Source organism: Alligator sinensis, unplaced genomic scaffold (assembly GCF_000455745.1).
Source record: "Alligator sinensis unplaced genomic scaffold, ASM45574v1 scaffold1100_1, whole genome shotgun sequence".
In the NCBI taxonomy this organism is placed as follows: domain Eukaryota; kingdom Metazoa; phylum Chordata; order Crocodylia; family Alligatoridae; genus Alligator; species Alligator sinensis.
In genome coordinates this window covers 309,556-336,903 of record NW_005843109.1, presented here as the reverse complement: position 1 = coordinate 336,903, position 27,348 = coordinate 309,556, and the positions used below count along the sequence as shown (strand labels likewise).

Here is a 27,348-nt window from a genome sequence, read left to right as displayed (position 1 = left end):
GGGCCCGGTGCGCAAAAGGTTTCAAAATTTCCCCGCCAGTGGCTGTGCAATGACATCAGCCAGTGCCTTCAGTACCCTCGGATGGAGCTCATCTGGGTCTGCTGGTTTAAACGCATCCAGTCCTTCCAAGTGACTCTGCAACAACTCAGGGTCAATGCTTGGTAGTCTGGCACCCGGCTGTTGTCTTTCTACAATCCCATTGTGAGACTTGTTTTGCCCCTCATTTAGGAACACTGAGGCAAAGAACTCATTGAGGAGTTCAGCCTTGTCCCCCCGTCTGTCACCAATTGCTTTTGCCCATTCAGTAGTGGTCCTATTCTGCCCTGGGCCTTCCTTTTACTCCCTATATAACTGAAAAACAATTTTTTGTTATCTTTATCTTGGGATGCCATCCTCAGCTCCATGGTAGCTTTGGCCTTTCTAACTGCCTCCCTACAACTGCGAGCTGAGGAGGTATACTCCTCTTTAGCAATCTCTCCCTGTTTCCACTGCTTATATGCCCCCCTTTTTGCCCTCAGGCTGCTCTGGATTTCTCTGGTCAGCCAAGGAAGCCTGTTGGCCCCTTTCCCCCTCCGCATTGGGATTGTCTCCCTCTGTGCCGGAAGGATCACTTCCTTAAGGCACAGCCACCCTTCCTGGGCTCCCATCTTGCCAAATCTCTTGCTCTGCAGTGCGTCATTGACTAAATGCCTGAGCTCGCTGAAGTTTTTGTGCAGAAGTAGCGGTTGCTGGAGAGTGCAATGTTGCTAGTCAGGATTGGGGGTTGACTGAGGCAACAGACACAGCTGAAAGAAACAGTATCACTTTGAAACATTTTTTTGCCTAAAAGGAATTCAGTGCAGCTGCACTTGGGTGAATGAGATCTCTCTGGCTGCATTCTGTGGCAAGTGAAAGTCACAAAGTATGGAGCACAGGGAGCCTCATTTTCTTGCCTCCATGGGAGCCACTTTCTTTCCCGGAAGGTTAGGAAAGAAAATGTACAGGACTCAGCATTCTTGGGGCCAAGGGTTTCCTGGAGCTGCAAGGGACTGGGACCTTTCAGTGTTCCACTGAAAGAGCGGTATTGTAAAGAGCTTCCTGCTCCAGCAGCTCTGTATGAAGCTGGTTCCGGAGCGGCAATTATCACCAGTAACCCACAGGAAGGCAAGCTTTATCCTGACAGCTCCTCCCACATCCTCCCCAAATAGCGTCTCTACCAAGCCAAAAAAAAAATTTTAAAAATTGCTGAGTGGATGGGGAAGCATTGGACAGGAACTGCCCATAAAGTGCCTACTGAGCTCTGCACAGTCACACACCCATCATATCTCATGACAAAGTCCAAGGTCATACCTCGGATGAGATCATAAGCTGAAGCCTCTGCAGCATTGATCACTAGCCCACTGATGTATGGGGAAAGCAATGGGTAATTCAGAATCCCACAAATGCCCTATTGTGCCTTTTGAGGACACCATGCCTATCCTCTCTCCCAGCATTGCAAGATTTTTTGATCCATACTAGAAGCTAGATTACACAATAAAAATGTTCAATTTGGCTCCTGTTAGTCTCTTGTGTTAAATTAATAATTAACTCTCTTTTGAAATAAGAATGTGTAACAAATCAACTAAGCAGGGCAGACAAGCCAGAACTGGGAGTTCATCACCCTGAAAAGTCCTGAGATTCACAGCAGCAGTGCAATAAGTGGGAATTAGCACCATTTCAATACTTTCCAGCAGGCCTCTAAGAGGAAAAACTATCACAAAAAGCTTTGGGGGAAACCCAAAAGCCTCTGAAAATTATTCCCAACTAAATTGATGTATGAGGACAAGGCTGACTGGTAGCTCTGTGTTTTGAACACAGAGATCAATACTCCTCTGAAACTGCCCATCATCAGGTGCTTCATAGCGAGATCTATAATGTAGCCTTCATTATTTTATATACCTCTGTCATCTCTCCTCCAGGGCTCAAAATTCAGGTTTAATAGTCAACTGACCAGAGTATCACCTAAAGAAAAGGTCTTTAGTGGGAAAGGATCAACCTCTGCAGGAGCAGCCAATGCAGCCAGGACATTAGTAGGTAAAGGTAACATCTTCCCACCCACATGCACTTTACCTTTAATGATCTAAGGGGAACCACATTTTGGTACTCCAGGACTTGATGCTCCTTTTATTTAAGCTCTGGATACAGATTTGCTTTTTCAATGCAGCTGTCTACCGTAGGTCTTCCATTCAGCGTAACACCCAACAATGCCAAACGCTTTCTGGAATCATCAGCGCTGCTGGACATTGTCAGCATTCACCACTAGTTCCAACCTTGGTGAGTTCCAAAGCAGAAGGACTGCTTGGCAGAAGCTGTGCTCTGCCCATTGTAGGAAAAAAGCACAGTATTTGTAAAGCATTTATCCCACTGGTTTTCAGCCTGTGGTCCACGGACTCCTAGGACCCCCCAGACTATCTAAGGGGTCTACAAAAGATGACTACGATCAATCAAAAGTATATGAATACCCACACTTACAATTCAAAGGGGCACCTCCATTCAAAATTTCCAAAGGGGTCTGCACTTCCATTTGAAATTTTTTAGGGATCCACAAAAGAAAAAAATTTGAAAATCACTGATTTATTCTAACTCAGTGCACTATCTGTAAGATACTAGGCAGGCTCCTCAGGATACAGGGCTTGTGAGGAGGGATGCTTCACCATAACCTCAGTGAAGGGGCATATGCAAAGCTAAGTCCTCTCTAGCTGCTGGGATAGGGAGACTTACACTGCTGCAGGCAGTGGTACTTGCAATGAGAAAACAAAGGGGCAGGGAGTTGCCAACTATGAACAGGGCAAAAGGGATACATTAATGGAATAGGCATCTCAAAGAGACATAGGTAAAGGAGAACATCATGCCCTGAGCTGGCAACAGTGCTGCAAATAAAACCTTAAAATGTGATGCTACAAAACCACATTCAAAAGGCTGAAGGATCTTTCAGCAAAATTCTTCCCTGTCTTAAGAACCAAACTTCCTAACTTGACAGGCATGGAAGTCAGCCTGCCATTAAGGTTGGATACATTTCAACTGAAAGCAGCCTTGCTGCAAAGAGCTATTTCAGACCCTGCCAGACTATGACTAAGTCTCCCACAGTGCCCATAGCCTTATCACTTAACTTCTTCCTCAGGCTGATGAAGTGATGCCTGTTCTACCATATATCCCTTCGCTTCAGTCAGGGAATTACCAAGAGACTCTGCTTTGTTCATTAATGGACAGGCTTCTGACTGCCTCTCTTCACAACCATACTTTCCATTTTGGGAGACTTCTTTGCCCCAGCTACTTGCATCAGAAAGCTCCTTGCTAATGGCTTCACAACTGCTGCAAGATACTTCACTCTCCAGAGCAGTTCTCAGTATGTCAGACAGAGCTACAAGAGGAGAATCTCTCTCCTGGCTGGACTTACAGAAACTATATATTAATGGGGAAGAGGTATTATGCTGGCATCCTTCACAGGCTGTGTGAGGCTGGGATGTAATCAGAAGTGTTCAATCCTATTAACAGTGGAGTATTTACAATAGGATGATGAGCTTTTAGCACATACATGAGAATCCAGGTAAAAGTGGCAGCACTTCAGTCAGCTTCCTGCAGAAACTGTCATGGGGCGAAATCTGGAACTGACAGGGTAGCTCCTTGCTGCAGTGGCCTAAAAATCCTCATAGACTGGGCAGAAGTGTCTCCTATGCAGCAGGGCTGCTTTGACAACTAATTTGAACCTCTTCCTTTATGGGAGATGCTGCCTGTCAGTTCCTCTTCCTGAGCAGCATTGTCTGAAAACTCTGAAAGGGAAGGAGGAGTAGAAACTGGATTAGCTCATGTGACCCATTTGTGCAACAAGAATAAAAACTGAGTCAAGGGCCTGGGCTACAACACAGCTAAAGGCTTTAAAGTAATTGAGAAATAACAGCATCCTCATAACCAAATTACAGTCTAGTCCGAAGACTTCAATAGGTTCAGAATACACTAGAGCTTTTGTCAAGCTCTGAATAAACCAATGATTTTAAACATATTATAACGAAGTTGGAGCACAGTGTTGCAACAGGTCCCCAGACACTTTATACTTGTAGCGTAAAATCGGGCCTCAGTGCAACAGTAGCTAAAACAGTGGCATTTTTATTGCTGCAAGCTCATTCCAAGCAGGGTCATGAAAATGCCAGTGTTACCAGAGCTGAACTAACAACCGTGCAACAAAAATCCCAGGTTCCTCAGTAAGAGGAGCAAGAAGTCACTTGCAACAGGATAGGAAATGTGTTACCTAAATTTTTGCCCCAGGGTACTGTGACTAGAACATCATCTTGTCCGATCAACATACTGTTAGGGTGGTCAATGCTATGTGCATTTGTTTTCCTGCCCACTTCAACAGCATCTGCTATGCCACTAGTAGACAATTATTTGGGTTGGATTGGGCAACTTAGTTCTAGTGAGCTGTTGTGGGCTGGAGAAGAGGGGCAGAGGGGTGGTGACCCACTCTGGCAGGGGGTGGAGCAATTGATCCTATCCAGCCCTGGACCTGTCTACCCTGCACCCACTGCTGGGGGCACTAGATGAAGCAGACAGGTGGGGTCTTTATGGAGATTGGCCTGGGACCTCTGCAAGCAAGGTGTACTCAGCCAGTAGGATGGGATGGGGCTGTGGGTGGGTGGGCAGGATTGCGGGCCAGGGACAGCATGGGGCTGCTGTCAGGGCAGAGCAGCTGCCTGGTCCCCACATGTTCCTGTGATGGGTGCTGGTTCTGCAGGCAGACATGTGGAGAGCAGATTGCAGCTCTGCCCTGGGCCTTGGCCCCATGCTGTCACTGCCCCATGATCCTGATCCTGGCCTCAGTCCCCACCCACCCATCCCGCTCCCAGATGCCACTCCCCCTCCACCCACAGCCCCATCCCATCCACTCAGCTGAAACCCCCCTGCCTGCAGGAGTCCTGGGCCAGTCTCCATAGGGACACTCCCCCCCCCCACCTCGGCTCCATCTGGTACTTCCAGTGGCAGGTGTGGGGTGCATTGGCTGGGGTGTCTAGGCAGCATGGCCAGGTTCGGCAGCAGCAGAAACACTGGCAGTAGCAGCTGGAAAGGGTGAGCCACTGTGGCAGGGGCTGCCAGGAAGCGAGTCCAGCCACCATGCTGCTCTCACCCTGCCACGTGCCCAGGTGCAGTTGGGCTGGCTGCATGTGCCACCACTTGGGCTGCTTCCCATGCCTGGGCTAAGCCAGGTCAAAGTACCCATCACAGGCTGGATTGGGGGTTAGATCTGGCTGAGGTACCCACCATAGGTTGATGGGCCAGATCTGGCCTGTGGGCTGTATTATGCCCACCTCTGTGCTATGCAAAGTGTGCAAGGCCTGTCCTCTCCTTCTACATAAACAGTTTTTGCTGTGGCTTGATTTCACTCCCCATGCTTCCTCAGGCGACTTCAAAGGAGCTGAGCACCCACAGATCCCACTGACATTTGAAACTGTCCAACACGAAACTCATTCTGGCCAAAGACACCAAGTGTATGACAGCAATTCTCAACCACAGTGACATGTACCCTGGGTTGCAGCAACAGGATTCTGCATTCTCCTGTATATGCCAAAAGCTCATCATCCTATTGTTGTGGGGTATCACACAATATTAGCACTGCTAGGTATGCAAACACCTACACATGATTCCTAAGATAAACCCAGAAATTTCACACAGGAATCCAGAGTGTCAACAACCTTCAGACCTGTCGTGGTCTTTCTGAGTTCTTTGTAACAGAAGAATTGTTCTATTATTTTTTCAGTCAAAAAACCATGTAAAAAATTAAGAGCTGGCATTTTTCAAAGGATGCCTCAAGTCTTCCAGGAGGGACCAGGATGGGAAGGGGAGGGTTGACCCTAAAAGGTTGGGAACCATTTCTTTATGAAATCTAAACATTTCATTTAGAGATGTTTCCTGGGTTACGCAGAGATTTAATGGGAGAACCCAAGTTATAAATCACACTCCCCTGCCTAAGCACTAGATAATCAGCCTTACATGTTCCAGGCCAAATGTCCTTTGGTAAACAGTTTAGATATCAGAGCAAATCTGAACACGATGCCAAACCTCCTACTGTAAGACTAACACATGTGACTAGTTATGGAGGGGCAAAGCCTGCAAAGTGCTGAGAACCTTAAACTGCATTAACTTCAATGACAACAGAAGATGCTCAGCACCTGACAGAATTTGTGTACGTGATAAACATCATGAAGAAAGCAGAAAACCCCTGCTGGAAATATAACATTCCAGCATCTCCAGCCAATCAGAAACAGCAGTTCTGGTGACCACAGAGGATGATGGGAAACGGGTAATTCTGTTTGGCTTCCTCCTAGGAAGGGAATGATTAGTAGGCAAGGAAGCACCCCTTTCCTGACTATTCTGCAGAAATAAAAATGAAACAAAGGTAAAAAAAAATAGCAGCTAGCACTTGAAAACCAGCCCTAACCACAGGAAATGTGTCAAGAGACAGACACATCTGAAACAACTGCTGTAACAGGACAGAGGGGGACTGCAGTTACAAGATCCAAATGCATTCACCATGGGAAACCCATGAAAAAACTCAGAGCAATCACAGAAACTCTCTATCTAGGAGTGTAGCAGCGGATACCAGCAGAAGGGACAGAGGCCCAAAACTGCAAGAAAGTTTGTAACAGAGAAAGAATTACAGAGGGATTTTGGAACATGATAAAAAGATTTTCCTCACATATGCATCTATACATTTCTCTTTATCTTGCAAACCTGCATACGCAGACACAGAGTTTATAAAACTCACAAATTTGCCATATACATCTACAAGTGTCCATGTTCCTCTAAAATAAATTACAAGCTTAGAACTGATGCATTTCAAAGGACACTATCTAGTGGCTGCAGGGAGACTTCTTATGTCTCCTTTTATTTCAGAAAGGAAATGAGTGTAAATTAAGGAATTCTGCACCATCACAAATTATTTGGAAAAACTGAGTAAAACCCTCATGTAAATCTTAGTAATGTTTCTCATTTTTCTTTAGCACTTTTCTAAAAATGGCTAGTTAAGGATGATCATAGCGAAGTAGGACTGGAAGGGACCCCAGAAGGTCATCTAGTCCAACTCCCTGCTCAAGGCAGAATCATCGCAGGCATCCCTCTACGTGACATTGGTCCGGCCTCAGTTGAGTACTGCGTCCAGTTCTGGGCACTGCACTTTAAGAAGGATGTGGCCTGCCTTGAGAGGGTCCAGAGGAGGGCCACCTGCTTGGTTGGAGGGCAACAGGGCAGGTCCTATGGGGAGGGGCTGAGGGACCTGAACCTGTTCAGCCTCAGCAAATGGAGGCTGAGGGGGGACTTGGTGGCTGCCTACAAATTCGTTAAGGGAGATCAGCAGCAAATAGGAAGGGTCCTATTCCCCCCAGCAGTACCTGGGATGATGAGGAACAATGGCCAGAAGCTCCTGGAGAATAGGTTTAGGTTAGAGATTAGGAGGCACTATTTCACTGTTAGAGTGGCTAGGATCTGGAACCAACTTCCTAGGGAAGTGGTCCTCGCTCCTACCTTGGGTAGATTCAAAAAGAGGTTGGATGAACACCTGTCTGGGGCCGCGTGATCCCAGCGTGTGCTCCGGCCAGTGGCGGGGGGTTAGACTAGATGATCTATTTAGGTCCCTTCTGACCCCAAACTACTATGAAACTATGAATCCCTGACTAAACTATCCCAGCCAAATAACTGTCCAACCTGCTCTTGAAAATTTCCAAGGATGGAGACTTCACAATTGCTCTAGGTAGCTTCACCACACTCATAGTCAGAAAATTCTTCCTAATCTCCAACCAAAATTTCCTCTGCTGCAGCTTGAGCCCATTGCTCCTAGTCCTGTCCCTTACAACCACAGGGAAAAGCTCATTTCCATCCTCTCTACAATCACCCTTCAGGTATTTGAAGACTGCTGTCAAATCCCTCCTTAGTCTTCTTTTCTCCAGGCTAAATACCCCCAATTCTTTCAGCCAGTCCTCTTAAATCTTACTTATTCTAATAATTTTGTAACTCTGCACTGGGTTCTTTCCAATCTGTCCACATCCACCTGGAAATGTGGGACCCAAAACTGAACACAATACTCCAGGTGAGGCTTCACCAGTGCTGAACAAAGAAGAAGAATCACTTCCCTTGATTTGCAAGTGACACTCCTGCTAATAAAATCCAGTATGCTGTCAGTATTTATTCAAGAAGAGCACACTGTTGGCTCATATTTAGCATAAGGTAACTCGCAGGTCCTTCTCTGAAATAGTGCAGCCTAGCCAGTCATTCTCCAGTCTATATTTGTACATGCAATTATTCCTTCCCAAGTGCAGAACTCTTCACTTGTCCTTGTTGAATCTCATCTCATTGATTGCAGACCATTTCTCTAGTCTATCCAGGTCATTCTGGATCCTAGCTCTGCCCCAGATCCTGAGTGACTGCAATTCCACCCAACATGATGCTGTCTGTAAATTTGCTAAGTGTGCACTCAATCCCATCAACCAAATCATTAATGAAGATGTTGAAGAATACCAGACCCAGGACTGAATCCCTGGGAAGCCCTCTTGATATCTCCTCCTAACTACACACTAAGGCACTGATGCTCAGTGAGCACGATGGCCCAACCGGTTCTGTATTCACCTTCGTCTAGTCTGCATTTCCTTAGGAAGGGAATATATATAAATAAAGGGCTTAGTCCACCTGTCTGTGTATCTGTCTGTCCATCTGTAACACTCTTGGAGCACTCCGATTGGTTGTCTCAGCAGGCAATCACAATCATAATATTTACTGAAACAACCAATCAGAGTGTTCCACACAGAGTGCTCTGTGGAGTGTAGCTATGAGGGTGGGGACGGAGGCCCTGCTCCTTGGAGGCGGCATGGGGTGCTGACAGAAGGGGATGGAGGGAATGGCGGGGACAGATTGGGATGGCGGAGCACTGCAATAACAGTGGGGATGGAGGGGATGGCAGGGCAAACTTCCTCCCCCACTGTTCCTGGGAGGCGGCCGTGGCGTAGGGAGGCGTGTGGTGACGCTCTATCCCCACCCCCTCCCTCCCATCATTCTTGACAGCCAATTCACTAGTTTCTTCAGAAAACTGCTTTCAACCAAGCCCATAAACACAACAAAGAAGTAGAAACCCTAAAAGACTATGGTCCTGTAGGACATCCCAATAAAATGATAATTACAGGGCTGTCCAGTTTCTCGGTTGCTGCAGGCCAAGTGTCTCCTGGGCCACACCGGTGGGGGCTTCATGCTGTGCAGGCTGCACTAGCTCAAGCTGCAGACACCCATGGGCTGCATATTGCATAGGTGCTCTGGCCTTACTCTCAGGTCCCCAGCCATGCAGGGAACCCAGGCTGCAGTCTGCATCATGCCATACTGCAGGGTCCCCTGAGGCTGGGGCAGGTAGTGAAAGCCAGAGGAGGGAGAGGGAACCTGGAGACCTTGGCTGCTACTGCAGTCAGAGCAATGTGGGGAGTGGTGGCTGGGTGGAGCCTAAGGGCGTTAGCAATTAGACTTCCCTTGTCTACTAAACTTCCCTACCACCCTGGCTCTACAAAAGTATAGCAGACTTGTGGCATGGGATAAGGCATGTGTCAGGGGTTTTCGAAGCCTCCTTCAGAGGCACTTGGTGTTGGCTGCAGCTAAGGGTAGGGATTTTGACTGGGGTGTGACAGTGCTCCTGCTGAGACTTAGGGGCCGGGACTAAAGGGTCTTCACTTTCACTCAGGTCAGGCCAATCGCCATATTTGGAGGCAGGGAGGAATTTTACCCCACAGTCAAACCGATATGGACAGGGGGTGGGAAGAGTTGCCTTCTTCTGTACTTGGTAACGTGGTCCTCTTCCTGAGATCTCTTGTGCATATGTTAACAACCTTTACAGCAGCAGGATAGTAGCCACAGTGGTATCCTTGCTTCACCTGTGGCAGGTTAGGGTGTTACATCTTCAGTTTTGTGTCAGGTTTGACTGTGTAGTTTTACTAATAAGTTAGACAATAGATTTGTATAGGATGGTTTGGAAAGGAATATGATCATGCCTCAGGTAGGGGCTAGACTAGATGACCTATGGAGGTCCCTTCTAGGTATATTTTTCTGATTCTATAAGGGGCATTTCTCCCATGAAAGAGTAGGGCTGGAGGCACTGGTCTCTTTAAAAAGCATCAACCGCAAGTTATTCAATTTAAGTTTCTCTCTTTAAATATGTAAATTGCCAATGAATAGCCAAAGACAAATCATGCATATTCAGGCAGCTGTCCAATTGTACAGTCTCAGAAAGGGTTTCTTCCACCCAGTGCTAACCCCCCCGGAAAAACAAAAAACAATCTATCCTGGATAATGATTGGAATAATTAACATCACACTTAGGAGTGGAGTGCTCTTACGGTAAGAAGAGGGGGTGCCCCCCTGCATCCTCTGGCAGATTCAGTTTTTCCACTCTGCCTGCAGCTCTTGTCTCAAAGGAATGTCTGGAGGAGACTCTTATAAAGCAGGACAGCCTCACAGCCCGTATGACCGTATATAGTAGCACCAAGAAAAGAGAACCACCCTGGTTTGTACACAGCGCAAACACAAAGGAAATGAAGCCACAGCAGACCACACAGAGGCAGGTGACACATACCGTTGCCCAATGAGGATGAAGAAAACTGAGAACGTCTCAGCTGAGCCTTAATTCTTCCTGGAAGAGAGAAGGAAAGGGGAAACAACAAGCTACCTACCCACAGTTCATCCCTGGATATTAGACTGTACCAGACACACCTAATGCTGAAGCCTCTCCCAGCCAGGGGTTCAATTTGGACACAAATAAAAAGATTCTTCCCAATTCCACTTGCAAACTGAGTTCTGTGTATCAGAGATAGCAGATACTAGATACAGATAGCAGATCCATGCAGTTCTTCCCAAGAGGATCATCCCTTTCCTCATTTAGGCAGTCAGTCTCAGCTGCAAATGTAATCCTTGATTTGGATGCATAGGGCAATCCTGCTTCCTTCAGAACTTATTTTCTGCCTGGAGTTCCAGACATGCTGAAATATTGCTTCATCAGTTGGTGCTTGGCTCACATCTGTGAAGAACAGTGACTTACTTTTCAAATGAAAATGTATATTCTGGAGAATAAAATGCTGAACTGCTGAGCTGTCCCAGTTTGAGCCTTGCCTCAATATTTAAAGCTGCAGAGACAGATAGAGCACTCTCTGATGAGAGGAAGACAAGAGAAGACAGTTATTGCTACTAGTGTTACTAAGGTCTTGATTTTGGTAGATCTCAACAGAGAAAGGAAAAAGGAGAAAGACAAATTGGGGACTGGAAAGGGCTGTATAAACAATCAAGATAAAAATCTCTGACATCAAAACAGTGCCTCCTGTCAAAAAGTGCGGCCTATAAAGTATCTAATGCAGGTGCTAGGGCAAGAAAGGAGAGGCCAAGTAACCTGACCCAGCAAGGCAAAACATTTGGGCTTTAACAGCTCTTGATCCTAGTGATGTTCCCCACCACAGGAAGGATACTATCCACCTCCATTAGCTTCCTGAAAGAAATCATGACATGAAAGCAGACATGCTGGAGTGTGTGGGGCTCAGCTGATAGCATGCTTGTGTTCTCCAGCTTCTGGTAGCTCTGCTGATGCTTTAGGTTACACTTCCAGTTTCTGTCAGCAGGGACAAGAGGCTCCCCAAATCAGCTGCAAGTGTTCAAGAATACCTGGCTAGAAGGTGAGGGGTGAGAAGGAAATGCAAGGCCAGATTCAGTTGGAGCAAATCCTACATCCTGTGTGTGTGTGTGTGTGTGTGTGTATGGATCTGCAAACATATGCTCAAGAGCAATAAGTGCAAGCAAGCTCAACAGAGCTTAATAAAAACCTTAAAAACACTGCAAGAGTAGGTGGGCAGCATAACACAGACATTCACTGGATTTTAAACATATCTAGGAAAAGGCCTCCAGAACAAACAACTTGTGGGTATCACAAGAAGAAATCTTGTAGTCAGGCAGCTGAAAACCAAGAAGGGGTTACTATGGACTGCAGAGAAAATATCATTGGTTTCAGATTCCATCTCACATAACTCAGAAAGAGATCATTGACTTAAGGTTAATATCATGTTTGACCTATTGTCACCATACATCTTAATGAAAAAGGCAAGACAAGGTACGAGAATCACAAACCATGAAACAGAACTGTACTTCTACCGTATGATTGGTAATAATGACTATTACAGAAAATATTACTGTAACCATGTGAAACCAGTGGGATGAGGTCTCAAGATTTTATCAGTAAAAAGGTTACTTAACAGTAACAGGATTTCTGTGTGTACACTTCCTCCTATAAACCTCTAGGTAAGACCTATAAAGTCTGCATTGTGAGCCATGGAATTATTAACAGCGTGTCTCTCCCTCCTTGGAGGAATTCAGGAACAAGGGTATAAAAAACCTTCTCTCTCTCTCTGTTTGTCCTAGAGAGGGGAATCCATATGGAATTATAGACACAGTGTATCACAAAATCTGTAGGTATGAGGAACCAAACTTCTTATCTCCCTGTGAAGTTGGCTTGCAGTTCATCATGTTGAAATAAAAGACTTGATTGATGAAAAAGCTCCAAAAAGGCTGAGAGAGGAAACAATTTTCAGAAAGAAAGTATGACTGACCTCTCTGCTGCTTTTGACAGTCAAGGAAGAAGTAGAAGAGGCTAAAGGAAATCTGGCTTAGGAGCATTTACCAGCAACCTCAGTAAGAAGGGGGAATTCTAGTGGGAGTGGTGATAGTAAAAGCTGGAGGATTACTTGAGGCAGTGGCTGGTTGTTATCAGCAGGGATCCCGGTTTTCTCTGTTTAAAAACTGCAAATTCTCTGATTAAAAACCCCCAAATCCATCACTCCCCACCAGCAGCCCCTCCACCCCTGCTGGTGCCCCTCACTCCCCAACCACAGCCGTTCAGAACCTGCCCCTCACTTGCCACCCACAGGCCCTTGGCCCTGCTAGTCTCTCACTCCTCACCCACAACCCTCTGCCCTGATGGGGCGGGGGGGGGGCCCAGCTGCCAGGGCCACAGAGCCAGGGACCCAGGTCTGCAGGCCCCTGCCCACTGCAGCAGCACCTGAGCCTCAGCTGCTACCCGTGGGAGACAACGACTGTTGTGGTGGAGCGGAGAGTGGAGCCCAGCTCCCCCTCCCTCACTGGCAGCATGGCCAGAGTGGAGCCTGTGGGGGGTGGGGGGGATGGGTGCGGGCTACCCGCTGTGGACTTAGGCTTTCCACCTTCCTGCCCTTCCCTGGGGCCTCTGCAGCCCAGTGGGTGGGACCTGGCATGGCAGGGCAAAATGGGGAAGGGAAGCTTGATGCCACTGCCACAAGCCAAGTGCCACCATGGCAAAGTGCCCCCTGCCCGCTCAGCAGCAGCAGGAGCACTGACACAGACTTGTGCCTCTAGCTGCTGCCAGGTGGGCAGGGGGGGCATGGCCATGGCAGTGCTCAGCTTACAGCGCCAGCATTGAGCTTCTCTGCCCTGCCCTGCCCTGCTGTGCCAGGTCCCACACTGGAATTGTATAGGATGGTTTGGGCTGTGGAGGCCCTGGGGGAAGGGCAGCAGGGCAGGGAGCCCCCCATGTCTCCCTTGCACACAGTGGTGGGGAGCCAGCCTCCCACTGCCTCCTGAACGAGCCATGCGTAGCTCCATCCTGCTCCCTGCCAAGGCCCTGCAACCATGTATTCCAGCTCCAGGCCCCAAGCACTGTCCAGGCAAAAAAATGTAAGAGGAGTTTACAAAACCATGTCCTTATTAATGACAGTCTAAGAATTTTCAGTCCTAAAAGACTCAAATTTAACTGATGCTTCAAGTTGAAGAAACAGTCATTAGAGATGCCAGCTGAGAGTCTGTAATAGAGACTAGGGGAGATTGCACAAGGGGGGGTAAGAGAACTTTAAGGGGCCAATGTGCCTTCTTTGCATAAAGCACAGCAGCAGTGGTATGGATGAATCAGTATGTGACAACCCTTCAAAACCTTTCCCTCATAGCTACAGGAAGAGTGGCTACTTACTACAGGAACATAGGAAGCTACTAGCTCCACTAGACAGTCTTCTGGTGACCAGCAACATCCCAGAAATAAAATGACATCCAGAATAAAACTGAGTTCCCACAAGTAACATTATTGCATTTCTACAGCTTGTCTTAAACATCTTTTCAAAACAAGATTTGTTGGGCCAAAACAAATCTCTGGAGAAGTGAACTGGCTAACAACCTACAAACCAAGTAACTTGGTGATCCGATTGCAGTACCAGCACACAAAAGGAGATCTGGAAATTTGATGAAGGAAAGAGGTCTGCTGGATAGGGATGGCAGTTTCAAGATCTGGTCATATTTCTCTTGTTGGAGTCTTCCATGATGTCTTTGAAATGGAAGGGGAATTCACCTCCCAGTGAAAAGAAAAAAATACTAGGTTTATATATATTATTGCTTAATTTTGAGCAGGACCCCCTTTCCAAATCCTAGATCTTTTGAGTTGTCAAAAGTATTCCTGTGTATCAAATGTCATCCTTCTATTGGGGTAACATCACAAGAAGTAGCAGAAAGGACATGGCCACACATTTCATGGGTCCCAGACTTAAAAAAGGAGGCTAAGAGGGGGCATAGGTGAAAGAAAGACAAAACCACACAGAGTTGGGTGCTCCACCCAGAAAAATCAGCCAACATCTATATCTCAGTTCTTTACCTGTCAAATGGGATAAGTGAATATTACATTTACAGTGGTGTGCAAAGTCCCACTTCTTAATGTTTGCACAGCACTGAATATCACTAGTATTGCACTTACCCACCACAGCTTTAAACATACAAAGGAACGCTGCAACCTCTGAAACAAGTCAGAAAAGACAAAGCAAGGACCAGTCACTTATTTCTGATGATCACAAGCCAGGACATTCCAAGGCAGTGCATCCTGAGCCATTAGTGCACTTCTTTATAGCAGCTGTTGCCCCAGAAAAGCACTCACTGGTCTTATTATTTAATAATTGATGTGGGTATGACATCACTAGCATCCAATCAGTTATGCTGGTGCCCCATGTTGCAGAGCTAGTTCAGCAGTGTGGCCAGATGCTTTATCCAGGCACATTAGCCAGGTTCCTTATTTTATGTGGAGATTTCATAAACTAAGAGCCTTATATCTACATTTCTACACTTCATCTATGTTTGCAGGAAGGAAGGGTACTGGTCCCCTTCATTTTCTAGGCTCAGTGCTTATAAAGACCCTCCCTCAGCTTTCAAAGCATTCCCAGTACTTTATCACACCAGCAGCTGGAGTCTGCTTCTACTGAACAAAAGCAAGCATTTGGGCATTCTTGGTGCTTGCAGGACACAACGGGAGCTAGTTATTCTGTCTCTGTCTCCCAGGTTGGGGGTGTGAACTACTGAAAAAGAGTGGGACTGGAAACTCCTTAACATCTCTGTACAAAAGAATCCCATTTCCAAAGGAGAAAAGAGACGTCAAAAGAAAATACTGCTGAGAAAGGAACTGATATTTCAGTCCTTCCTGGTCACTGAACTCAGGATGAAACTTGCCCTTTGGATGACAAGTCATACATTTTTACCAACTGTATAGTCTGCCTGATGCTTTATGAAATACCTTCCAGGGGAACATACAAATCAAGCTATGCTTGGTATTTGAATAATGCCATACCTTCAAATGCTGCTATACATTATTTAAATATCAACCAAACAACCACAGTCTTCCTCTCAAAACGAACATCCCTCATTTATTTGGGTTATCAGCATGTTTCTGAATTAAGCTGATCCTAAGCCTGAATCCAGATATATTGCAGGTTGAGAAGGTCTCACAGATGAAAAGACTTGACAGCTAATCCAGTACACTGACATGTAGACTACTGATTTAGCTACAGGAGTTTTTGTCAAACTCCTGCCCCCAAACTCCTAGTGAGAAGTAAAGGAGTCATATCTTCCTAAAAGAAAAAGGGTCCCCAATACATTAAGTGGATGTGAAAAAATTCAAGGAGCATTCATATCCCATGCCTGGTTGATTTAAGGTATATCAAGCACTATCTAGCAGAATACCTGGGAATTGATAAAAGCCAGTAACTTAAGAGCTTCAACACTACTGAGGTGGTCACATTAGGATACTAGAGGCCAGCAGCCTGGCCCCCAGAAATACTGAAGCCAGCCCTTTCTTTTTTCAGAGATCTTTATTTAGATTTTTATCATCTTAAAAATGAAAATGACCAAGAACAAGACCTGCACAGAATGCACACTGTGCAAGCTTCCCCTTTATCTACTTGGCTCTGCCACTGCATCTGGGTCCCAACCTACACTGGTCCCTGCCACTTCAACTCCCGAGGGACCCATTCACTGTTCAGATGAAAGCCTTCTTTTCCAAGATGAAAGGTCAGTGTATTAATCAAACCTGCCAGCTGGCTCATTAATCACCAAATCCACCTTATAGCAGAAAGACTTTACATCCAGCACTTCCTTTTGCTCTGGACAAAAGGCAGAAACCATTATACTCAAATACTCTTCCATTATACTCAGAAATCTCCCTGCAAAGCACAGAACGTGCATAAAGAGCTCCCAGATGTATCATACATGGAACCTTGAATCCCTAGCAAACAACCTGAATTAAGCGAACTGGACAACAGGAGAAAAACAAGGTTAAATGGGCAGACAAGGGTGAATCCTAACACCTAGTATTCTGCTTGAATTGGGTGGAACAGCAGAAACTCAAACACAATGAGACCCTCATTTGAGGGCTGATCTTAAAACAACATCCAATTGCAAAAAGCACCATGTCTTGTACAATAAAATGCAAAAAATAAATTGTTTTTTTCCTTGAATTATTAAAAGACCAGGAACCAAATTTCAGGGTGTTTAATTAACCAAAACTTCAAATTAATCCAATGAAAAGGAATTTTGCTTGATTAAAGGTCCCAGAACATAGCACTGACACTGAACTGGCACTTGAAACATACTTGGATGACCTGTGCGCAAACTCCTGCGCCTTCCCCTTAGAGCCTCTCCCCTTCTTCCCTTGCATGCCCTAACAATATCAGTCTTTAGAGTTTGCCTCAAGCATAAGCACATGCAACAGGGGTTAAAAAGGTCAGGAATGAAGGATGATGACAAAACAAAATAAATGTGAACTAAAGGGAGAAACAATCCAAAATGCTGGGTGTTCCAACATCTCAATTCAGAAAAAGGGGATTAAAAATGAGCTCAGTGAACAAACCCAGCCCATGATAAAGGGATGCTGTGCCTCGAAACGTGCATTAAAAGCAGCTGTTCACTTACCATCTTGCCCACCTCCATGGCCGAAGTCTGCTCCTGACTCCCCACTTGAGGAAAGGGCCTGCTCAGAAATTCTGAAGCTGGAAGATCACAATATCCAGGATGAAAGAACCCTTCTCCCCCAGTACTCAATACTCTGGCTCAGTATATGGTTCTAACAATTCCTTGCTGGCATCGCTGCAAATCAGCAAGCACTGTTGGAATGAAAATGCTGGGGCAGAAAAAGGAGACAGAAGGGGCTGAAAGTGGGGCCAGCTTGGAGATTGGGGACCGCTTAGAAAAGAGGCAGAATGGAACTGGAAGGTTCTGATGAAAGCAAAGCAAAGTAAAGGGTAATAAAGCTTCAGCGGGTGGGCACAGGGACGGGGGGCGGGGGGGGGTGGAAGAGAGGAAGAGACAGAAAGGGAGGGGGGGGGAGGAGAGAGAGAGAGAGAAAAGGAAAGAGAGCACGCGAGTCCAGAGACGGCAGGACCCCTTTGGCAAGGATGAGAGAAATTAGCTGGCTGCCAGGTTGCGGGGGATGATCTGCTGAGATCAGGAGGACGAGAAAAGAATCCAGTGGCTGAAGCCTGCCTGCTGCACTCAGCCACAGGCTGGAGTGTGTGATCTGAATAACAAAAGGAGCTCCTCTCTCCCAGCCAGAAGGATGGAGCTTCTATTCAGAGAGCCGGTTGTGTGCGAGAGAGAGGGCGCAAGAGAGAGCGAGCGAGCGAGCATGTGTAATTTCGGACTACTGACAAATGAGACTCAGGAAGTGGAGGCAGGGCTCTTGAGAAAGTGGGATAGATTTGGTCTCCCCTTCTGCACAGATGCTTTCCCCCTACTACAGACCCATCTGCCCAGGAGTAAGCCTGTAAGGCTTAGCAATGTCTTTATAGCAAAACTACCTCAGGTTTTACTAAATGAAATTCCCCTGAGTTGTGAGCTCCAAAATGTTTTTGGTCAAGCGTTTTCTTGGTCAAAAACATACGTGAAAGGAGAAAAGAATGCCAATGAGCAGCGCAGAGAAGGGGCTGCCCCTAGAGGGCAGAGAGATTACAGCTCCAGCATTCCCTGTGCACTGATTGGCCGTTATCAGAACACACTGGACTCCACTTCTGTATTTTTGCAAATGGCCTGGACATCCTGCCTTGATAAGAGCCAACAATCAAAGGTCTGTCTAGTGCAGGATGCTTCATGAAATACCTTCCAGGGGAACATAAAAAAACCAAGCTGTGCCCGGTGTTCGAGTAGTATCACACTTTCAAATGTTGCCATACATTATTTAAATATCAATCAAACAGCTGGAACAAAGAAGCAATTGGGCTGTGGATACAGCTCTAAATTCCTTACACAGCACACTGACTGAGTGCACATTCCTCACACTACATTTCAGATTGAAGGGTGTCTCCTTCAGTGTAGCAGGCAGTGCAGACAGATGAGGGGAATGCACTAACAGAACAAGGAACACGACATCTCCTTCTTCCCCCCCACCAGCATTAATATGGCACCCTGAGACCTGAAAAGCATTTTTACTGTGCTTTTCAAAAATGCCCTAAAAACAGACCGAAAGTAGATGAGAGAAAAACAACACATTGCTGAAATAAAGCCACACCTTTGGGGAGCATGACAGAGGGGTGAGGAGAAAGAGCAGCCGTTCAATATTAATCATTTAGCAAAACAGAAGGAAAGATGATCTTGTTGAGGAGGAAAGAGAAAAATAAAGGTCCTTGGGGTTATGACTTTGGGCTGAGAAGCACAAACTCTAAGGTCTGTTCGCAGCTCTGGCACTTGCTGCCTGCAGGAAGGTTACTTAGACTCTGCATTCCACATCATCCCTTTTTTGAAGAGTGGAAAGTTATTACTCCTACCATCCTTCCCTTCTACAGCGATGCCATGCAGATAAAACTTATTCCTGGTTGTTCTGTGCACCACAGACAAATCTAACAAATAGCCTAGAAAGAACCTAGGAAAATAGAATATAAATCACCCCAGTTGAGTCTGCCTGGACACTCAAGTTTTAATTCCTCATCCCTACACCTTGGTGACAAGAACCACAAGATCCTTGGGTGTCCTCAGGTGTTGAGGCCCTTGGTTTTATGTCTCATTTGAAAGATGACACTTCCAATGTCACCATGTTCTCTAGCTTCAGGATTTGTTACTACCACCTGCATACCTCCAGTTCAGTTAAAGGGCAATGTGGCTCCAGTTTTGGTACCAAAATATAACAGCTCAACCAAAAGGTATTAGCTGAACTGCTTCACAGCTCTCCTTCATAGAAAGGGTGCAAAAGTTCATTGCAACCAGGCTGTATACCCCAATCTACTTCATAAGAAGATAATATCATCCATAAGGTTGTGCTTGTTGTTTTGCCAAGTGCCATTCAAAGCTGCACATATGATTCTTGAGGCATTAATGGAAAACCCTAGAGCCAGTTGGGGCTAATTTACATTCATAGTTACAGCAGTTTAACTAGTTGCATTATTTGAAACTCTATGACACAACTTTTTGAAGACTCTTAAACTAATTTAAGAACTTCCACACTACCTGAATTGTATAATTCTGTATCAATTTTGCAGAACTGCTACAAGTGTAAAGCTTCTGAGGACAATACATTTGAGAGAAGTGTTCAGTTTTTACTAGAACACACAATTGTATAAACAATTCTGCAATGGGAAAGGCACAAAAGTGCTGACACAGTTGGGCTGTGAAACAACACACTTGTGAACACAACTCAGTCATACTTGAGAAGCAGATAATAACCTGAATACATAAACATGGTTACAATATATACCATACTACAGGATTTTAATTAAAAAATAGCTGCAGTATGAGGACAGTTTGCTCTGCAACCAATCCATGACTAAGTTGCTTTTGTTAAGCTCTGTCCTTTGAAGTGTAAGTTTTGGCAAGGAAGTGAAACAAAAATTACACATTGTGATACCTAAGTTAATTGAGTTGCAGTAACAGAGGAACACCAAATGGAGTTGTTTTAATTCCACTTTTGCTGGCATTATACCTGGCTCAGGTGCAAAAGGCAGCTACATTATTACAGATCAAACCTTTCTCTCCTCAAATGTCCTCACTATGACTCTGGGAGAACTTGAGATGGGAAAGGACACAGACAAAAAGGACTAGCTTGCCACTATAATAAGGTACAGCACATCATTACAAAAGGAGGAGATAGTTTTGTCTGTGCTGCCTCTTACCGATGTGACACTATGCAACTAGTGTGACACTATGCTGAAAACTGCATCTAACAGGACACAAATAACAGTGGACCCAACAAACACATGCAAGATATTCCTGACTGGATCTGCCAAAAGCACAGCAGTGTTGTGCCTCTTGCATCATCATCCTGGTTAGTCAGAGGGCCCATGCTAACCACAGCTTTGAAGGATATCATAAGACTAGTTATTTATATGACACTATGAAAAGGGAACAAATGATGTGTGTATGGTAAAGCCAAGTGGGCACTGGCACCAGCCTGGAGTTGGCCACTTTGATTTAAAAAGTGTAAATATTTCCTTGATTCTCTTTTATGCTTCTGAGTTATTCTTGTCAATAAAACAACTTGTCTATTTTTCTCCAAAACTATACCTGTTTGTTTTTTTACATATTGCAGCTGAAAACCACAAAGACTTTCACTTGAAATTTTATGTAACTACAGGCAAACAATGACACAGCCAGTTGTTTTGCTGTATTTTATTCAGGGTTCTATTTTAAAGCACACACCTTGTGAAAAGCTTATAGTACATGTATGATAAGCATTATTGTACATGTACAATGCAAACACACACAATCAGGACAAAATATCTTTTAAAATAAAATTATATATAATTTATATAATTTATATATATTTAAACAAGTACTAAATGACTGGACAGTAATAACTGTGCAGTCAGTGTCTCATGCACACATTGCCACAGTTCTTTTTCAGATTAATTTGGCCCATACTTTTGGAGCAGGATGATCCAAGCTCTGTCCCTACCATTGCTATAGTGAAGTTCCAGGAGGCTGTGGCATGCAATAAGAATAAGAACTCAGCTTTGTTGCCATGTTTTAATGCGAACTCTGCTATGAACTCAGACATTTAGACCCCTTAAAAAGCAATATAACCAAAAGGCTCAATTAAAAGACAACCTGCCCAAATGTTTTTTGACAAAGCTATAGCCTAGCCACATCATACAGACCTCACCGGGTGGAAGATAGATATGAATCTTCTCTATGAAAGAGAAGAACTACACCTTTTTCTGGTGTGGTAATCAGCCCAAAGAAATCAGAGAGTATGGTGTTGGCTTTGCAGTCAAAACTAAACGGCTGTTTGCAACAGAACATCCAAACAAAGGCCCCAAAAGATTAATGGTGCTTCAACTCACTACTCCCTCTGGTCTTGTCACTCTCTTATGTTCATACGCTTCAAATCTCACTGCTTCATTCAAATCAAAGGACCACTTTCACGACAAGCTTAGTGCCTTAATCAGTAATATTTCACCTAATGAAAAGAATCCTCCTGCTTGGAGACTTCAGTGCAAGGGTTGGTGCTGAGCACGCTGCCTGGCCTCACTGTTTGGGCACCAATGGTGTTGGCAAAATGAATGAAAACAGATGTTTGCTCAAGTTGCGTTCATGCAATGAGCTATGTATAACAATTTATTTCTTCAATGTGAAACTTCAACAAAAAGTATCTTGGCACCACGCATGATCTGGACACTGGCATCAACTTGACCTGATTATTACCCACTCACGAGAATTCCATGATGTAATCACCATGCTATCCTATCAGAGTGCTGACTGTGATACCGAATGCACTAAGGTCAAATTGTAGCCCAGGAAATTGTGCAAGAGCAAGAACACTCCTTACTACAAATAAATGCCACATGACTGAAAGCTGAAGACACATCATCTCAATTCATCAAAACTCTCTCCGGGCTCTACCATCTCTTAAGCTGTGTAATACTACTGAGGAGAAATGGGTTCAGCTCAAAGGAGCCATCTATCCAACTGCCTTGGACTCTTGGGATACCGTGCATCGCATCTCAAATGATTGGTTCAATGAGAATTCATCTTAATGACCACAATAAGCAGATGGATGGATGAGTTGAACATTACTCACTCACTCCACTTTCCCTGACTCTGCTCTTAACATACTTGAAGACCTCTCAACCCTGACAGCACTTGACCATGACCCTACTGTAGATGAAGTAGAAAAAGCCATTGATCAGCTTGTTTACGATAAAGCACCAGGGGCGGAATGCATACTGGCTGAAAATATTAAATGCAGGAAATTCGTCCTCCTCCATCTGCACGAATTAATATGTATGTGTTGGACAGAAGGTGAAATTCCTCAATATATGCAGGATGCAAGCATAGTCACTCTGTACAAAACAAAGGTGATATGAGCAACTGCAATAACTATTGAGGTATAAAGCCTTACTTTGCATCATTGGGAAGCTGTTCGCCAAAGTTACCCTGCTAAGACTGCAGACTCTCGTGGACAGTCTACCCTGAGTCTCAATGTAGTTTCAGGTCCGGTAAGTCCATGACAGATCTGATATTCTCCTTGAGACAGTTATAAGAAAAGCGCTATAAACAAAGGAAATCTCTGTACATCGCATTTGTTGATCTCATCAAAGCTTTTGATCTTGTCAGTAGAAATGGTTTGTTCTAAATCCTGAAGACTGGCTGCCCCCCTAAGCTTCTGAGCATCATCAAGTCCTTTCACATTGGTAGGTGTAGAACAGTGCAGTTCAATGGGTCATGTTTGGAAGAATTTGAAATCAAGAGTGGTGTCAAACAGGGCTGTGTCCTAGCTCCAATACTTTTTGGGATTTTCTTCACTGTCCTAGTCAAATATGCATTCAGTGGCTCTTCAGAAGGAATATACCTTTGGACCAGATCTGATGGGAAAATCCTTAACCTCACTTGTCTCAAAGCAAAAAACAAAAACCTGAGTTCTTGTCTGTGAAATGCTCTTCGCCAACAACACAGCAATTCAGAAGCAGGACTGAAAAGTCTAATGGATCTCTTTTCTGATGCTTATGATGATTTCTGTCTGACCTTTAGCCTAAAGACAGTAGTCATGGGTCAACAAGTTGACTGTTCTCCTGAGGTTAGAATAAATGATGAAAGCCTGGAAGTGGTTGAAAAATTCACTTACTTGAGCGCCGGTGTCTCACAAAAATCTTGGCTTGAAAGCCAAAATTGACACTTTTATTGACAAGGCAAGCAATGCCATGGCTAAACTTCAAAAGAGAGTTTGGAAAAACAGAGCACTCACTCATAAACAAAGATGTCCATCTACAGCACTTACGTACTTAGCTATCATATGGCAGCAAAATGTTGGGTCCTTATGCCATGGAAGAAAGAAAACTGAAGTTTCCATCTTTGATATCTCTGCCGTATCCTGGGCATAACATGGAGTGAAAAAAATCTCAAACTCTGCTGTTCTGGAAGGGGCCAAGATGCCCAGTATGTTCATGCTTCTGAGACAGATGCCTCCATTGGTTAGGACATGTGAATCGTATGTGTGGTGGCTGAATCCCCAAGGACACACTGTACGGTAAGTTGGCACTGGCAAATGTCAACTTGGATGCCCTAAACTCTGTTTTGTTGATGTCTGCAAGAAAAACCTTCAGAAGCTGTACATCGATGGACAATGCTGAGAATCAATCACTTCGGACTGTTGTGAGTGGAAAACTGCCACGAAGCAGGGCCTATGTTGCTTCGAGATGGAGCGGGTCAATGATGAGATAGAGAAGAGGTATCAGAGGTAGGCAAGATGAGATGGTAGTTGGTATGCTGGGACAGACTCAACCAGTCAGTGCATGCAACTTGCCGAAGGGTCTGTTTGTCATGCATTGAACTCCTCAACCACTCAAGAAGCTGTGGTGGTACCCAGTAACCAAAGGTACAATCTCCATGGTCTTTTGAGACCGGTGGCTGTCAATGAGTGATTCAATCACAAACTACTGTCAGTGTATGTTGAAGGTCTATGCCCACTCTGGAGGTGTTAGCCATAGAACCTTGCCTCATTAGCTCAACCTACAGCAGCTCATGCTTTTTGCTTTGCAGGTCTGTGGTTTAATCTCTCAATGTCACCCAGGGGGAAGCCCTCACACTGCATTTTGTAATGAATTAAGTGGGATAAGTTTTGTTAACCTTATTTTTCAAAACAAGGATTGCACATGAGTTACATGCTGAGCTGAACAGGCAAATAAATCTACTTCAGCTTTTAGAGTGACAGAAGAATTCTGTGGAGGGAGAAGGAAGCAGGGAAACTCATATGGCTGGGTTCTGAATGCAGGAGTGCAAGACCATTGTCAGTCACCAAACATTCCTCACATCACCCACTGGGTTACCGCAACGGCTACCATGAGTAGCTGCCAGCCCTGATCTGAACTTAAGAGACATGTACATGCTAATCCACCATTTCAGCTCTCAATGCAAAATCAGCACATTCAATGAGAAGATACAAAACTAAGCACCTACCCAATACACCTAATACCCTGACAGGCTGTTTGAGCCAAGTGTTTTCCTGGCAGCTCTCTGGCAATGTGTAGGTCCGTTTGGGGCTTGAAAGGTGCTTCAAAACTCATCTAGCACATTAGAAGTCCAGGGAAGTAAACTTTGCTTCTGCCTTTTGAACTCTCCCTCTGGCCTGTTGGTAATAACACTGCTGACTTGAGAAGATTTTTCAACCCTTATACCTGCATGAGTTTGTGATTGGTGTATGGAAGTCAGTGGGAAGCAAACACTCAGAAGAGAGTGAGAGGTCTGTTCTCATAGATCATGTTCTCATGATCTTTTTTTTCTATGCCTTCTTCTAAGACAGAAAAACAACAACAAAACAACACACCAAAAGGCCAGGTCAAGAAGTCTCATCTTGAATGGTATTCTTTTTATTAGTTTGGGGAGTCCTACTTTCTATTCAGTTTATAGGGGAGAACAACTGTGTTCATGTCAAAACCTGTTCTGACAGTCTGTTGCCAATGTATTCCTCAGTCAGATTCTCACTTTAACAAGAGTGTCCCAACATTAGGTGAAAGAACTCCTCACCAGATCATAATGACAATATGATATGATTGCAGGAGGCCCAAACCAGCTAAATAGTAAACAGGTCAAAAGGCTGGAGAAGGACGAGGGCCTGTGGTAGATAAGCACACTGCATATGTACCCCCTGGATGCCCACTTTGACTTACATGAGGAGTTGAAATTTCAAGGAGAAGGATTCTGAAAACATAAGGGAGTTAGTTTGAAAAATATTCTAAAGGAAAATGTTTAGAAATTAAAATCCATACAACATCTCAGGATGGAAGCTATTTCAGAATCTCTGATATTAAATGATAAAAAGACAAGAGGCAACAGAAAAGGGGGAAAAGAAATTTTAGTTAAATGGCATTATGTTAGATTAAATGGCATTATGTTAGATTTGCATGAATCAGGAAGATCATAAAATGAGGTACACTGAAACTAGGAATGATGTGGGAGAGTCAGCACATGGTGTAAAGGGAGCAGTGAAAAGAAAAGATAAGGGTGTTAGAGAGTGTAGGTTTCTCAGTGTTTAAAAAAAAAGTGCATGGTGGAAGGGAGGGGATGAAGGACAAATCATGGAAATGAGGTACTGACAAAGACTCAGGTAGAAAAGGCAATCAAACCACCTGGGAAGTCAAAATGTACTGGTCGGGGACTCGCCTGCTGTGCCTTTGATGGGAGAAATTCAAAAGATTACTCCCGACAGAGAAATACCAAGTGTGCTCAGATAGTAGGGCTGTGCGAAATTTCAACGGGTGTTTTGTTTTGAAGCTGTTTTGATGCATTTCAAGCTCGAAACAGCGAAATTGAAACAAAACAGCTTTGAAACAAAACAAGGGTACTCAAAACATTTAGAAAGTTTCGAAACATTTCGAGTTTTGAAGCTGGACTTGCTTGCAGCTAAACAGAAACTAGGGAGAGGGAGGGGGGAGAGCGGGGGAAGGACTGTTCTGATATTGACCTCTAGTTCCCGGTTCGATTCCCCAGCTCCCACTTCAATCCTCCAGCTCTCTGATTGCTTCCCCCAACTCTCTGATCATTTCCCCAGCTCTTCCCAGGGGGCACAGGCTCCCAATCTGTGCGCAGGGTTTCAGCCGGCTGCTGCTGCAGGCTAGGGCCAGCAGCAGCCAGTCAGCACAGCCTGTGCCAAGTACCGGGAAGACTGCGGTGCTGTCACTGGCCCCAGCCTGCAGCGGCAGCCTGCTGAAACCCAGCGCACAGATCCGGGGGCCTGCACCCCCCAGGGGGAGCTGGGGGGATGATCAGAGAGCTGGGGAATTGAACCGGGGGCTGAGAAAATCCGAATGGGGACTGGGGAAATGTTCAGGGACCTGAACACTCCCCCAGCTCTCTGATTTTTCCCCCAGCTCTTCCTGGGGGGAATGGGCCCCTGGATGATGTGGGATAACAGCAGGCTGCTGATGTCAGCTGGGGATGGTGGCAGCTCTGGCCTATTTCCCCAGCTTGCAGCAGCAGCCTGCTGAAACCCTGCATGCAGATCCGGGGGCTGCGCCCCCCAGGAAGAGCTGGGGGAATGATCAGAGAACTGGGAGCTCCGGCTGACAGGTGGATCCGCCCCAGCTATAGGAGAGCATGGCACCCTGCCATGCCATGCTGCAACTATGCCATGGGACAGCTGCTGCATGAGTGCCAGATGGGGGGTGGCAATCCCCACTGCCCTGTGCTGCAGGCGGGGGCTCTCCCACGAACCCCCAGAGGCCCCAGTCACCGTTGCCAGAGCCATTGAGTGCGGGGCTTTTTTTTTAAGGCTCCACACTCACCAGTTGCGGAGCATGCAGATAACAGCATGATGCCGCTGTCAGCTGGGGCCCGGGCCAGGTACCAGCACCTGAGTCTGCTTGGCGTAGCCTGTGCCAAGTGCCAGGAAGAACCCACTGCTGGCACTGGCCCCAGCCAGCAGCGGCAGCCTGCTGTCATCCCGCATGCAGATCCAGGGGTCCGTGGCCCCCAGGAGGGCTGCAGGCTGTGCCCAACTTCTCCCGGGGGAGTGGGCCCCTGGTTCTGCATGTGGGATGACACCATGCTGCCACTGGCAGCAAGAGTGACACAAGTTTTG

The 27,348-nt window shown here is 45.5% G+C and overlaps 1 protein-coding gene across 2 annotated transcripts in view; it reads right to left on the bottom strand.

Annotated features, from left to right (window-relative positions):
* The window catches only part of LOC102371439 (huntingtin-interacting protein 1-like), a 36,533-nt gene extending 18,610 nt beyond the window's left edge, over window positions 1–17,923 (bottom strand). For both annotated transcript variants that reach the window (XM_006037408.3, XM_025193851.1), the window contains exon 1: window positions 17,262–17,923. In XM_006037408.3, coding sequence (XP_006037470.2) covers window positions 17,262–17,279 — 18 coding nt within the window. In that variant the 5' untranslated portion in view covers window positions 17,280–17,923. The remainder of the gene's footprint in view (window positions 1–17,261) is intronic.
* Window positions 17,924–27,348: the final 9,425 nt, after the last annotated feature.